We start from the raw sequence: 15,501 nt of genomic DNA on the forward strand, positions 1-15,501 counted from the left end.
ATTGTCATTTGTTTTTAAAGTGGCCAGTCCGTGATCAGTAGTGTTCCTCAGTGTGTTTTTCTATCCAGTATGCTTTTACTACATTGGCAGTGTGTCTGGGATCATTGGCGTACTGAAAAATGAAGTTCCAGTCAGATGTTTTCTGGATGGTATTACAGTAGTGGATCAAAGTCTGAATTAATTAATTTCAATCAATTCTGAAAGGACCTCCAACACACCTGGCTGAAAGGCAGCACTAAGCAGATAACTACAGACACTCACTGTTGTACCTCTCTCTCTCTCTCGACCTCCTCTGAACATGTTGATGATGATTTGAACCAAAGATTTCAAATTTAGATTCACCACTCCATGAGATCTATTGCCACTGATTTTCAGTTCTTGTGTAATTTTGCATATTTCAGCCTTTCCCTTCCTTAAGAGTGGCTTCTTGATAGCCACTCTTCCCCTTTTCATAGATTCAAAGATAATGTAGTTCTCTGTCAGGCTGCTAATAGCAAAATGTCTAAGGACACATTCAATTCGGTTCATTACCAAGTCATCAGTTATGTGCAGACACAAAACTGGTTCATCTCATTAATTAGTTGCATTTTAATGTTTGAATGATTCATGGTTCTGTGTTAAGTTGCTTAAACAACCAAAAAAAGATTCTTCTGAAAATTTTCTGTTTCGGTCAAGTCTTTTCAGGTACCAGACTTGGAAAAAAAAAAAAAACTACAAGAAAATTTGGCTTCTTGGAAGCAGAATACAAAGACATGAAGACCTTTGCACAGTATTGTGCATTTAAAGGTTCTTCCTGTATGGAGGAGTCAGTGTGTGTGTAAAAAAGGCTGCTGCAGCACTGCCACCTCGTGGATTTTGCAGAAATAGCACCAAAACATTGAGGAGAATCAGATGCACTACCGCTAACACTATTAGTGTCGATGGTTCACTATAACGTCCACCTTAGTGAAAACTCTAATGTTCATTTTTTAATGAGCAGTTTTCCGATCAAATTTATGATGATGTTTTGTTGCTTTTAATAATCCATCCCTCCCACATTAACACTCAGAAAAGCATCTTTCTGTAAAAGAAAATCTTTAATGGTGAGTAAAATACATTGAAATATCATCAAATCAAGCAACTCCATATTTTACTGTATCCAAATATCCAAACATACAACTGCTGCTCGTTCTTTTTCAGTCAAAAGGGAATCATCTGATGAAAACATTGCTTCTATACAAATATACAAAAGGATATACAAGATCACAGTCTTTCGGATAACTGAAGAGTGTTATTAGAGTCTACATAGTTCAAGGACGCGACCATGGGAGATAAAATAATTGCCTTGACTTAATGATATAATATAAATCATTAGCAAATGGAGAACAAACAGGACATTTTTATTGGCGTAGGATTTATCAGAGTCAAACAACTTGTTGGCTGCAGTCCATCAACTCAAGTAGGAGTGTCGCTGGACAGTGCTGGCCTCAGAGGATAACATAAATGAAGAGAGCCATGATGGCAGCGCTGATCAGCCCAGAGATCGGAACAGTAACAAACCAGGCTATGAAGATATTCCTGAACAAACGCCAGTCGACTGACTTCCGGGAACGTAACCATCCCACGGCCACCACGGATCCCACCTGTGTGCACATAATTTAAGAGCTCATCAGGTCATGCGCCACCGTGTACGTTACTTGTGCAGAAAGCTTAGCTTATTTCTAATGTATGTTTCTATTTGTAGTAAAGACAGTCCCTTTAGTTTCATTACCTTGCAGTGGGTTGTGCTGACAGGAAGGCCAATATTGGATGCCACCACAACCGTGATTGCTGAGGCCAGCTCGATGCTGAATCCACTAGAAGAGAAGGAAATGTCAGTATGCTTCGACTTTAACACAAATAAGGATTTTATTTGTCAGCCGCATACCTCGACGGTGTAATAGGGGTGAGATCTTTGCCCATGGTCTGGATCACCCTCCGACCCCACACCCAGAGTCCAATGCAGATGCCGGCTCCACCGTAAAGAAGCAGCCAGATAGGTGTCGGTGCACTTGACAAGACGGAGCCACTCTCATACAGAAGCCAGAGAGCCACCAGTGGGCCTATAGCGTTGCTAATGCGAAAAAAAAGTTTGTGTAAGCCATCTGAACAAACCAACGTATATGAATTCTTCAGAAAAAACAAACATCCTTGCCTACCTGACATCATTCCCTCCATGAGCAAAAGAGCCAAAGCACGCAGTGAGTATCTGCAGGAACTGGAAAAGCGAGGAAACGGCAGGCTGGTCGACTTCCAGCTCATCCTCTTCCTGGTCCGTGCCAGCAAGGTCGGTGCCAGCTTCTTGGACCACATTCTCGTCCAGAGCTGCACTCCTGTTGGACACTGCTGAGCTGTAGCTGCTGTAACTGTCCACTCTCGGTCTCCTCTGCAGCCCACCGTCCCCGTCTTTATACCTGACATCTCCTTGAATTCCGTAAATAGCCATGGTGTAGGAGGTGTAGCTGTTGTTCCTCCGGATGGGCCGCTCTTCTGTGTCGCTGTCACCAATACATTCGCCAACCTTGGCCATGTGGAGCTTGTGCAGCAGGTCCTTGTAAAGGCCAGAGTCTTTGTGGATTGTGTGGGACCGACCACTGTGAGGATCAGTGATCACCATGGGGCCTACGGTCCCGTTCAGACCTATGAAAATAAATAGTTAAATGTAATTCAGCTGTTGGAGTTTCTTCTGGTTATACTCTATTTAGAGTGCAGATTCAAGTCATTACCGTTGGCGATGTCCAGGTCTTTGGTTTCTGCATCTATGCTGTCTAAATCCGTCTCATCTGAGCCTCCCAGTTTAAAAGCCACCTTCTGACTGTCTGCTGGAGGGCTCTGTGGTCGGGGTGCATGGGATACTGGGGACTGCTGCGGTTGCACGGGTTTGCTGGAGTTCCTCTCCATGAGCGGAGCTGCACAGGGAGCAGCAGCTGTTTGTGCTGGATGAAAGAAGCACTCAGATTTTTAACGCAAGAGAAAGCAGTGATGCCAGTGCAGAAATAAATAGAATTTTAATACATAAGTCGTATATTTTTGTCAACATATTTACAAAAGTATAGTCTGAAAGTCTAAAGTCAGATTTACTCACCTTGGATTTTCTTCCTGAGGCGGGGACAGACGACAAACCAAACGAACAAGGCTGTGACGGCAGCGCAGCCCAGAGAAATGCACAGCGTACCCCACCACGGCACTCTGTCAAACCCCAGCACTGTGCACAAAAGACAGGGGAACGAGAGAGAACACGGTCTCAGAAAAGGTGAAACAGACGCGTAACTAATTCATTCACAGCTCTGTTCCTTTGAAAACAGCGAGAGAAAACTGTTAGCCCTTTCACATTCACGCACAACTTTGATTTACTGTAGAAACATGGCAACGTCTTGAAAGCGCAACTCTCACGCTTTCACATAAACCAAAAAGTCAAGATCACATTTTGTAGGTTGCGGTCACGCGACGTTCACGTTTGCTAAGAAATTATGCAAAATGTTTCAACGGCCTCTTCCAGCACTTCAGCTCGTTCTTACACAGAAGAGTATCAGCGAGAGTGTATGCTCCTACAATCAGATAGTGCGAAAGAGTTCGGCCTTGCAGCCCAGAGATAAACAAACAAAACTGCTGTTAAAGAAACTTAATTTCACTTTCCTGCTAATGCTGGCAGTGCATAGATAAACAGGTGAATAGAATTTAGTCAGGCAACATTTAATAACTTAGCTTACCTGTTTTTCCTCACAGACAACAGCGGCTTAACAACAATTAAAAGGTCGCACGATTAAAGCCACAGCTGCATGGGTGTGTCCCGTCTTCAGCATGCACGTGAAGCCAAACTGGCTTCGAACTCTACTGACCGAACAGACGGCTAAGACATGCAACAAAAAATGATGCTCGGACTGGAACGTGCATGCAGTTTACTATACTGTATTACTCTGCAATTTTGCATTGCAGGAGTTACAATGTGTAATTTCCATGACCCACACACAGACACACACGCACACAGGCCTGCAGCCTTCAGTGAAGGGCCCAGGCCAGCTGACTCCTTGATTAGTTCAAGCCTGCAAACAGAACAAAAAGGAATGGAAATTTTCCATTTATTAGCGGAATCTGTTGTAGAGCCACTTTGATTATTTTCCTGTTGTGTTTGCTCGCTACAACTGTTGATCTTTGCAATTTTTTTATATAGAACATTCTACATCTTCAAGACTGTTTTTTCCTCTCTTTCTTTTTTTAATGAAACTGCTTCCTCTTTATTTGCCACCTACTTTGAGTCCCAACTCGCCCATGTGACCTTTCTCCACCTCATCCCGGGATTTCAACTGCTGTGGCAGTAGCGTGGCGTGTTAAGCAACAATCAAACAAATAACCAGTGCAGTCTGATGACGTAATACTCACATGGTGCTCCTGTAAACATGATAGAGAATAGGTTGATGCCCATCGTGATGGCGTAGAAGATAGGTAGGGCTCGCAGGCCGTTGGGTACAGGATTAGTCTGTGAAAAATACAGACTTTCTCTGTTATATGTTTAAAGTAGCAACATGTACTCAAAAATTATCAGAAACAAGCTGTTCTCTGTTCAGCTGTTGGTGCCTCTATGTTTATATTTTAACTCTTTGAGGGACCTGACTGCTCAGCTGAAACCCTCCAGACTACAGGAAGTACGAGTGCTCGTTATTTTAATGGACCTGATTAAGTATTCCCAGTGAATAAGCTTTACCTTATTCAGAATGAATTTGCGGACAAAATAGAAGAGAATTGCTGACATGATGCCTGACAGCACGGGGGACAGGAACCAGGAGGCCACTGTGGACAAGCGGAGCATATTTTCAATGCGTTAGGAATAAATTTGCTTTTAATTTGACTTGCATTTCATATTTAACGGCTATTTCTATCTATTGAGTGTGGGGTAGGGATAAAAAAAACAACACGTATTCACCAATGCGCAGAAGTTCCATCCATTTCACCCCTTGGTGACCTCTGGCTACCATGGAAAACCCAATTGTTGCTCCAACAATACAGTGGGTTCCAGAAATGGGGAGCTTCAGGAACGACGCTGCCAGCTGCCACACAGCAGAGCCTGGATAACAAAGGCACAGTTGCGATCACTGAAAACACACCAGGCCGAACATCTTCAGCACACACGTGCTCCGATCGTCATCACTGTCTGTGCACTCACCACACATAGCACTTATCGATCCTGCCATCAAGACGTGTTCCGAGCCGTTGTACATCCGGACGTCAATGATCCCCTGCCGGATGGTCTCGCTTACTTTGGCCCCCAACAGGACCGAGCCCACGGTCTCAAAGATGGTGGCCAAGACGCAGGCCTGCCGCAAAGTGACCACACCAGAGCCCACCGCTGTACCGAATGAGTTGGCCACATCATTGGCCCCCACAGAGAAAGCCAGGATGAAGGCGATGATGAAGCCTAGCACCAGCAGCCACAGGTAGCCCGACATGCCAGACTGAGAGGCCAGAGCCACGGTGGTGGCAGCAGCCAGGGTTGCTAATGTAGTTGTATCCATCGCTTCTCACAATATAACTAAGTTTTTGTCACAATCACTCTTATCCCAAGCCAAATTTTTTCTCTTTTCCCCCTTGCAATTTAACAGTAACTTATGAGGTAATGTGTTTTTATAAATAAATTACTACCACGATAAAAAATAGAAGAGCCCTTTAGTTCAGATCTAAAAGTTCCAAAGGGAAGGAGATTTAAATTAATTGCTAGCTAGGTATGCAGGGTTTCTCTGTAGGCTTCATTGTAAAATGAGAAGGTATACAGATGGGGGAGAAATCCATTGTGACGGGCAGCCTCTGATGATGCACACTGCAATAACACAAAAACAGGCACAGAAATGCACAAGTTAGTGGCTGAAACTCCTCATCTTCAATCCTTGGAAAGGCTAAGATGAGTTACATATTAACAAGCCCAAACTCCAGTACGTGACACAACCAAACAGTACACACCGCTTTACCTGGTATCCATGATTTACTGGCTAATGGTAGAAAAAAGGAAGTGTTTCGTGTTATCAGCAGTATATTAACACTTCATACACTTCACACTGACGTTGGACATGACACTACCGCTACTACATGACATTTCCACACAGCGTTTTGTTGGACCAATTCATTAAATTATGACTAGGATCAAAGCAGCAGGTAAGTATGGCAAAATGGAAAATGCACAACTGTGCAGTTTTACTGAGCATTCAGTGTTAATCAGCGTTTTCACAGAGAGGAAATGGCGCTGCAGTAAAACAAGCAGCTGATTTAGTTTTCTTTAACTTTTGGCGAGTAAAGTTTGTTTAATAGGCGGTTAAGAGAGTAAATCCACGCGTGTGGCACTGCGGGGGACTTACATAACTACAGCAGCCTTTCAAATCCCACTTGCACAAACAAATCCCACCTAAAACTTCAGAAAGAGGTTTGAGAGACTGGGAGTAACTGGGCTCTTAGTTTGTTAGTACTCACTCAGGCCTATAGAAAATAGCGGTATGTTAATCTGCCTTGCTGCCCTTACGTAATTCAAAAGGAGTGAGAGGGGGGAAGACAAGGGGAGCACGAGTAGAGATTAAAGGTAGGTGACACTTACATGTGTAAGCAAAGGTGTCCGCTGTGTTGTCCCCTGCGCTCGCTGGGCTTCTCTGTCAGGTGATCGGCCTTCCTCGGCAGGTGTTATGCAAAGTGAGAGGATGTCAGAGGAGGTGCCAGTCCAGCGGCCTGCAGTGTTTGAGGCTCCCTTTGGAGGTTGGTTTATATATTGCGCCTCAAGTGAGAACCCGCCTTTCCAGAGCAGTCATGGGACACTCGCTGCTGCACTCGGGCTAATGTTTATCGAGCTTGTTGATGGGGGAAAAAAAGTAATTATAGTTTTCTGCTGATTATATTGCTTAACCTTATCCCCCAAATTATATTTATCCAAGCGCCGAGGAAAGACAAATGTCTGTTGTGTTGCCGAAATAGCCCATCTTTCAGTCTAATTCAAAAAGAAAAGTAAGTGAAATATTTCTGGTGACAGTTTGTTTATGGTGGTTAAGCTTCTGCTGTTTGGATATAAACAGTGCGGTGTTCCCCGAATATTACCAATTTTCTAAGAACGGGGACATTAAAACTTTAAAATGACTGAGTAAGATATTACAAACGGGGCTTTGGTGCCACCTGCTGGTCGAATTTAGCAAGTTTCACCCACCAAGGTTAAAGAGGCCTCTGGAAACTTTGTGCTGAAGTGTGTAGTTTACTTCCAAATCTCTGGTAACGTCTCTCTTAAAAAAAAAAAAAAAAAATAGAAACAAAAAAGTAGTAAACTCGCTGTAGGAAAGTGTAGACTCTATAGCTCACTAAGCCATAGTGTAACTAATGTGAATCAGGAGCCACGAACAGTGCTGATCATCAATCGGTTACTCATCCATGAAGAGTTCATTTACTGAGAAACTCCAGGAGAGTGTCAGGCTGTCAGCAGAACACAGTCTTTTTCCGAAATGGTACAGTACCTCCAAATCTGCTGATCAGTTCCTCTTCATCACCTATTTATTCAGTGCTGGTGGGATTTAATTTGTGACATGTTCACACAAGTGCCCGGCTTTGTGGAATATTTTGACCTTCCCAACGAATGCAGGAAGTTCAAATTACCTAAAAAGGATTGTCCGGAAATGGAAGGATGGTGGAAAACTAAGCATATATATGCGCAAGGAAAGACATTCCTAATAATAATTATATACAGTTATGGTCAGAAGTTTACATCCACTCACAATGGGCATGAATTTCATGGACATTTTTGGTCTTAATAATTTATTTGAACTTTTCTTTTTCCAGCATGGAATGATTGTACAGCATACATCTTTAATGACTTTAAAAAACAAAAAATTTATTTTATTTTGTACAAATATATACATACACTCACTTAATTCTTTTAATAAGTGGTGCTGAAGATATTAGATTGATTGACAGCACTCATTGGATTGACCAATCCTCAGAACAATGGTATAGTCCAAGGAGCTCAGTAAAGCTCTGAGGAGAATTGCAGATTTACACAAGTTGGGAGGCTCTCTGGGAGTTATTTCCCATAACTGCTGATTCACAGATCATCGGTTCAAACAACTGAACGGGAGAACAAGTTATTCGGGTGTGTCACCGCTTTGCCAAGGTCAGGAAAAAGCCCCAAACTGTCACCCTCAGGTGAGAGGAAATTGGTTAGAATGTTCAGGAAGCACCAAGGCTCAAGCCCACCATGAATTGGTTTTACACGGACCAACAAATACCAAGAAAGAAGCCACTGCTCCAAAACTGGCATTTTTAAGCTTGACTAAAATCTGCAGCTGTCCACATGGACAAGCCAAATGTCCTCAGGTAAAAAGTTTTATGGTCAGATGAGACAACGATTGAGCTATCCGTCCACCGTGACGAAAGGCATGTTTGGAGGTGTAAAGGTGAGGCCTTCAAACGTAAGAAAACTGTACCAACTATATAGTGGTCGTGGCATCATTCTCTGGGGCTGTTTTGCTGCCACTGGTACTGGTACATTGCACAAAGTGGGTGGGATGATGATGATGAAGAAGGACTACCTCCCAATTGCTCTACATCTTTGCACACATGCTAGATGGTTGGACACAGATCAACAGGACAATGATCCCAAACACACATCAAAACTGGTTTTCGGCTGGATAAAACAGGCTAAGTTTAAGCTTCTGAAATGGCCTTCCCAAGCCCCGACCTGAAGACTGTGCTTAAAGGCTGGGTCCGTGCCAGGAAACCAGCAGGTTTAAATGAACTCTACCAGTTCTGCCGAGAAGGGTTGTGAAATATCCAGCTAGAATCATGCCAGAAGATTGTTGATGGCTACCACAAGCATCTGCTTGAGGTGCATGTGTGTATATACTGTGTGCGTATATATTCGAGCCTGTATCCATTTGGGCATTTGTAAACTGAACACAGCTGTATATATGTGTGTTTCTAGTATTTTACACTATTATATTTTTCCCACACTAGCCTAAACACATACACACCCCTACAGTCATCACACATTACCAAAAGCAAAAAAAAAAAATCAGATTGAGAAACACAGCAGCTTTAATCAGCTACAGTCACAGATGAATATCTGTTGTCCACCCACAACATAGATGATTCATTTTTTTGTGACTGTTTCTGTGGCTACTTTACATGTAAATGATGCCCATGTGGTGTTCATCCACATTATTCCTTTAATATCAGACGCTCTACATAACAAGAGCATTTGCAAGGTTTTCCAGTCATATTTACTTGTTATAGCCCTTCACTAACACACCACTGATTGTGCCTTTTATGTATTATATTTATAATTTGTTTAATGTTTATTTATTTCTTTTATTCATTACATTTCGATGTTCACAGAGGTTTATTGTCTAAGAAAATATTAAAGATTAGATCGCACATAATGCTCCGTATAAACAGCAATTCCAGAAACTGGGGATGAGCACAGAGCTGCGTTAAAGGGCTTCTTTCTTATCATATTCACTTGCAGCCACGAACGATGCTGCCAGTCAGGGATTGTGAGCGTAAATCCAAATGATCTGTATTTAAACAATTATCCGAGATAACTATCTTTTTTGTCATTTAAGTACATAGCTCGAAGACGAACTCTGAAAAATGAACCGAGCACAAAGCCACAGCGCAGAAACGCAATCTTTCCAGGCAATCATCTTCTCAGGAGATTAGTACTTAGAATTGAAACTGTTTAGAAAAAGTCTCTCAATTTGTTTACAGAGACCTAACTTTTGACAAACCAGAGAAATTAAGGAACTTTCCCAGAAAGGTTAGTCAATCTCCTGTATAGTGAGGCATACTTAATTACTATTGCTACGAGTTAAATGGTGTTTTCTGTCATGTTTGAGGTATTTAGGATTGTAATTACCAGCCCCTGTTGCCTCACACAACAATGTGCATTTTGTTTTGCAGCAGCATGAGAAGCCCTTCTCTTGACATTCTCATGGCAGGTTGATCTATATAATTTATATCTGTGAGCCACTTTCAGCTTAGCTGTGCTGAACTGCGGTGGTTGATATATGAGACATGTTAATATTTTACCCTGGTTAAACAGAGTGTATGTGTAATCCAGTGTATGACTTTATCTGGTGCAAAAATATTAGCTAATGTGGTCGACTCACAGATTCATTTAGCACTGAATATCACACCCATTTTTCCTTTTAGATAGATTACTTCCTCCTACCGTGTAAAACATTCAATGAAAAGTAAACACACACACTCACTCACGCTGCATTGTCAGAGCATATGAAAGCACATGTGAAATGGATTATTAATCAAGAGGGATGTTCAGTCGCCTCCTAGCGGTAAACTGGGAAAAGCATTATCCTCTTCCTTAAGTTTCTTAAGGTCCCCCCATCAAAAGGTTTACCCACAGAGCTCTGCTTTTGCTTATTTGACTCGTCCATAATGCAACAAGAGACCATTTGTCATTGACAAAGTCGGCCGTATATGGGTAACCCGAGGGCCTCTAGGTGGCATTCCTGTCCGTGTTCAGGTTACGCGGGCTGATGAGTGGAAATACCAGTTTGTGTCTTAAGGAGAAAAATGAATAATCAGCAGTTTGGTCACTGTTTGCTGCTGTATGCATGCACCCCCTCCACAGTCTGTTAGGTGCAAACTTCACATCATCGTTTGGTGGATTTCAGGTTTTTGCGCAGATCTTTAAACTAAAGCCACATAAGCGAGTAAAGCCAACGTTTAATACTTAGCTTTAGTTGTTTTAAAGTAGGAGGATTTTCACTTTGCTCTTTCAACTTACCCCTGATTTAAAGCTTTCTCCCCTATATGCTCAGCTTTTCATGACAGTTGGGTTAATCCCCACTTCTTTTCAGCTAGCCCAACACTGTAATTTTTTGTTGTTGTTATGTTTCCTTTTACATTTAAAATTAGGCAAGATAGGACATGCAAATCAGTAACTGAAGAGTGTGGCTGGTTCTCATGCTCAGGCCTATGTTAGCCCAACCCTTTCTTCCACTCTTCCCTCCCTCCTATCCCTTGCCAAACAGGATCTGTAGGATCTTACACAGTCATTTTCTCAGGAGACAGGAATGTCAAAGCACAAGCTTTGTGCCTGCTGGAACTTGCTCCCTACATTCTGTAGAACCTCCAGGAAAAAGTACAGAATGAGTTACCCGTACATCCATTTAATTTCCACTCCTGTGTGTATCATCAACCGCTAGTTAAAACGCAGTGCCGGATGTGTTCTAGACACACGTTGACTCACTACTGAAATTAGGTTGTCTGGTATGCCACCCTGCCCTATCTTAACAAGGTGTCCTTGGATTCACGTCCCTTTAGTTTGAAAGGCGATTCGTTTCATTTTACTCATTTTTATTTCAACGTCCCATTTTCTGGAGACATTTGTTGTCCAGACCATTCACACTCAGGGAACAAAAACATGGTTTACGAGATATGAATTTTAGGTCTTTTTAATTGTCTGGTTTGTGTACAGTTTAAAAGCACATTTTACAGCAGATAGGCTAGTCACTTAGACTGTAAAGCACCCAGGGGTATCAGATTATAAATATAATACAGTGTAACTGGCATTCAGAGAAATGACACATTTACAAAAAGAAATGTAAAGGATTTTTTCCCCAATCATCCCACATCACCATCTACATTATCTCAGCTTTTCAAATGCTATCAAGCAAGCGGAGGATAGAAATGTAACAAAATATGTCGATGTCCCAAATAATGCTACATTTGTTTGTGTTGCTGTATTAAGCTTGTAGACGCGGAGATCCAAATTGACAGCACTCCTGCATCTGTAAGCTCGCTCTGTCAACTCCTGCACTGGCATTTGCAGCCAGACAGACAGCAGAGCCGTCTGCAGAGTGGCAGTGAAATGTTAAAAGTCTCAAAGAGTCCAGTTTCCACCAGGATCAGATGCCATTTCTACTTTAATTGACAGACCAGTGGCTGGGCGTTAGCACTGAGCTGCTTGTGGACTCTTTGCGGCACAGATTTGGGCTGTGGCTGTAGGTGGGGGAGTGAGTGACACTTGGACTGCTGGGCGGTGTGGAAGAACAGGAGGAAGACTTGGATTTAATCTGTAGCCACTTGTCTCCCAAAGCCTTGGCAAAGTGGTCGTCGACGGACACGCTGATGGAGAGCTGCTGGGACTGAGCTTTCTGGTAGTGAACACCCAAGCTCCTCTGGAAATGCTCCTCGAGGACGTTATCATAGTTGTCTTTGGGAACCACTGCAATATAGAAGACGAATGGCAAACCTTTACATACACACCTAAGTGAGTCAGTAAAAGTGCGTGGTATGGCTGTGCTATGAGGCACGTGTGATGACTAGGGAGTGACCTTCTGGGTAAATGAGCTCATTCCAAGTGAGTGTGAGACTGACCTGATGAGTGGCCCACGGATCTTGAAGAGGGGTTTCGTAACGAGGAGGCGCAAGTGATCACAGAGGGACGTATCTGGAAAAAAGAAAAAGAAATGGGTCAGTAATTAGACTCAAAGTAATTAGACTTGAAGCACAGGTTGTAACCCTGGTTTTAAGCTTTCGTTTCATTCCACAAACTTTGTGTTTTTGTTCTGACTTTGGCTAAACCTGACTGTGTACTCGCTCTTCAACTGCAACAGTTTAAATTAAAAACAACACGATCTGAAAACCGATTAAACTGGTTGGGTTTGCGCGTGAAAGTCAGCTCCCTCCCAGTGTGGTGGCATAAACAGGTCAGAGAGAAAGCAGTCTGTTTGGTCTTGTTGATGGCATTCCTCCCTCCATTACTCACATTTTCTTCCCGAATCCGGCTGGATTGCATAGCTCAGGCAAGCTTAGGCTTGCAGACACACTTAGACGCAGAATGCTTGTGCAGCTGGATTCACTGACTACAGATAATGGACCCCTGTGGTTGGTGGCCTGAAGCTATGCTGAGGTTATACAGTAGGGTAAACAGTATGACCTCCTAAATACCCTGTGTTCTAGACAGGCTTTGCTGAATTACCTGGATTTGACTGGAAGAGGTGCCTTTATTCTTTTCCTCTGCGCTTTCAGTTTCTTTTCTGGGTTTCTTGATGAGGGCAAGGGGTTCATCCATGACTGGTGTGTAGTACACATGGGTGGGCAGAGGGCTGGTGGGGTTGGGTGTTGGACTCAGGGTTTGTGTTGGACTCTGCTGGCTGCTGAACACTGCTGGGGCTGCTCTCTGGGCCAGCCTGCTTCGGCTCATCGCTCGCTCTCGTCTGAAACAATTATTTGAAAGAGTTTCAGACCCTCGTTGCTGTCTTTTTTTTTTTTTTGACAGAATTTGCATTTAATAAGTTGAATCTATCAAAAGAAAATGTTCTTAGGAAAGTTAAACAGCTCAACCAACCTTTCCTCCAAAGTCAGACCTCTCTCGTGGCTGCGCTTGCGTTTGATTGGATACACCGTTTGGGTTCGAGCCCGGTCGTGTGTCATATGTCTGTATCTGTCTTCGCTTCTGAGATGAGGCTGACCTGCAGAGCAAAATTAAAATGCGGGATTAGAAGAAGCATGCAGACTTTCAAAGAAACACGACCCCATCAGGGGTGCCCGCGGTCCCTTTGCCAACGCCGATCCTACGTCAGATCACTGACGGTATATTGTGACGTTTGTGATTGTATCTAACTGGCAATGATGTGAAGCAGTGATGACTAACTGCTTGTTTTGATCCATGACATCAACTTGCACGACTGCTTTTCGTGGGAAAGCGTTTTTTTTTTTGTTGTCACCGTTAATCGTAAACTCCGTTAAGCTGTAGAACTCGATTTACCTGATCAGTGAGGGTTACAACACTTCACAGCTGATTCAATGCTAACGGTAAATGTTGTTTTTCTACATATTGGCATTCAGCCCAGTCACACGCAAACAAGTTTTTTTCCCCCTGTTTGGATGGAGTGCAAAAACATCAAACTGCTCTCCGTGTCTGAGGACCCCGATTTGGGCGTCAACCATTTGTGAAAAGGCCATCAAGGCGAAACACGTACACATCCTGGATCTTTGCAATTACACAAGTCGAAACACATCGACAGGCAGCTGCTGATGTCAGTGGCTTGTTCAATCAGAGGAGTTTAAAGCATGTCTACAGTGCAGGACAGACACACTAAATGGGCTGGATGTCTCAGTCTTTTGCAGGTTTATCACCCATCAAATGTCAACCAAAGCCACACAGGGGGGCGTTTGGGCAAATCAGCCTGCAGTCACATCCCCAGGCTGATGTGTAATGCATGCAGCCAAAACACAAGCACTGTTTGAAAATGTAATGGCAGCACAATTGCACTGTGTGTTCCGTTAACACTTGGAAATCCACACTGACGGGCAGCAGTGCTAAACTGTATTCAAATCAGCCAATGGATGTATTTAAAGAAACAATAGTCTGTGGTGCCACACTGAATTGAGACAGTCTGTTTAAATTGGTTTTGCATTCCTAGAGAAAAACAAAACAGCCTTCACGCCCACACTGCTCACTCCAGTTCACATTTCCTAACATCTAAACTCTCCAATAGCACATGTGAGCTATTCCTTCACACAGTGTGGCTTTGTGGAGGGGGGTAGGTATAACCACACCTATGCTGATTTTCTAATGCCTCGGGCATGGTTATTTCTTCCTTATTAGCAGAGGGAAAATGCTTCCTGACCTTTTGGTTCACTGCATTTAAATCTGATTTTATTGTTACCCAACAGAAACGCATGGTTTAGAAAAGCTCAGTTAAAGCCTCAGGTGAGTATTTACAGAGTCTGTATGTAAGATTCAGTGTATTAAATATATTAACCGAAAAAGCCAAACGTGGTTCTAGCAGTACACATACTTGATTGTTTACTTATCGCTGTCATTTGATTGTCACCGTATCTGATTCTTTCTGCCTGACTTCACCTAAATATCACAGACAGACTAAATGCCACTTAATTAACACAGATGTTGTATATAGTTCATATCATATTGAGAAATACATATTAAATACGCATACTAATAAGTAAATGATATGGCACAACCACAGCAGAGATTTATTTCCACAGATCCAAGTATCCACTGTCATCAAGAAACATGAGGACATTTTTAAAAAAAGCGTAAATCGAGCTTACCTTCTAAAATGTAGACCTTGAAGCCACTGCTCATCCGAGTTATGTATTGGAAGTTAGCCACAGCCATTGCTCCTTATCTTTGTGTTGCTGAGCCCAAATACAGAGGAACACCTTGACTGCTGGACTTTACAGGACACAAAGAGCCTCAGTTATAGACTGTATTGGAAAGGTAATGAGACGCTGGTTCTGAGCGCCGTCAGGTAAAGTATCAGGTGAGTGCGGACAGACCTGTGACTCATTTCCTGCCTTTCCATTGGCTGCTGCCCGGGCCAATGAGAAGCCCCGGTTCACTCATTATTATTCCTGTACAGTTGGGAATGTGCCTGCAGTTAGGCCCATCGCTAAAGTAGAAAAAAGGCGCTAAATGTCACAGTATACCAGACTTTACTCTGATTAGAGAACTGTTTGCTTTATTCGGCACTT

The 15,501-nt window shown here is 42.9% G+C and overlaps 2 protein-coding genes across 2 annotated transcripts; both read right to left on the bottom strand.

Moving 5' to 3' along the window:
- Positions 1–1,057: 1,057 nt before the first annotated feature.
- Positions 1,058–6,746, bottom strand: slc20a1a (solute carrier family 20 member 1a). The gene is made up of 11 exons (XM_026188578.1): positions 6,596–6,746; positions 5,180–5,830; positions 4,940–5,080; positions 4,721–4,806; positions 4,399–4,495; positions 3,104–3,223; positions 2,745–2,954; positions 2,178–2,658; positions 1,907–2,092; positions 1,751–1,835; positions 1,058–1,622 (listed from the first exon to the last, which is right to left on the bottom strand). Exons 2-11 carry the CDS (start codon positions 5,526–5,528, stop codon positions 1,467–1,469), a joined length of 1,911 nt encoding a protein of 636 aa, XP_026044363.1. The 5' UTR covers positions 5,529–5,830; positions 6,596–6,746; the 3' UTR covers positions 1,058–1,466.
- A 4,688-nt stretch (positions 6,747–11,434) lies between these two features.
- On the bottom strand, positions 11,435–15,259 carry vgll4l (vestigial like 4 like). The gene is made up of 5 exons (XM_026187426.1): positions 15,079–15,259; positions 13,349–13,472; positions 12,980–13,217; positions 12,376–12,448; positions 11,435–12,223 (listed from the first exon to the last, which is right to left on the bottom strand). Exons 1-5 carry the CDS (start codon positions 15,143–15,145, stop codon positions 11,922–11,924), a joined length of 804 nt encoding a protein of 267 aa, XP_026043211.1. The 5' UTR covers positions 15,146–15,259; the 3' UTR covers positions 11,435–11,921.
- Between the last annotated feature and the right edge of the window lie 242 nt (positions 15,260–15,501).

The sequence above is a fragment of the Astatotilapia calliptera genome, chromosome 12, assembly GCF_900246225.1.
Source record: "Astatotilapia calliptera chromosome 12, fAstCal1.2, whole genome shotgun sequence".
Taxonomy (NCBI): Eukaryota; Metazoa; Chordata; class Actinopteri; order Cichliformes; family Cichlidae; genus Astatotilapia; species Astatotilapia calliptera.

Coding starts and splice junctions, on each gene's coding strand:
- slc20a1a (XM_026188578.1), bottom strand. CDS start 5,528: ATGGATACAACTACATTAGCAACCCTGGCTGCTGCCACCACCGTGGCT. Junction 3,224..4,398: donor CATGTTTACAGGAGCACCAT/GTGAGTATTACG, acceptor TTTTGTGCACAG/TGCTGGGGTTTGACAGAGTG. Junction 2,955..3,103: donor CCTCAGGAAGAAAATCCAAG/GTGAGTAAATCT, acceptor TCTTTCATCCAG/CACAAACAGCTGCTGCTCCC.
- vgll4l (XM_026187426.1), bottom strand. CDS start 15,145: ATGGCTGTGGCTAACTTCCAATACATAACTCGGATGAGCAGTGGCTTC. Junction 13,473..15,078: donor CAAGGTCTACATTTTAGAAG/GTAAGCTCGATT, acceptor TTTGCTCTGCAG/GTCAGCCTCATCTCAGAAGC. Junction 12,224..12,375: donor ATCCGTGGGCCACTCATCAG/GTCAGTCTCACA, acceptor TCTATATTGCAG/TGGTTCCCAAAGACAACTAT.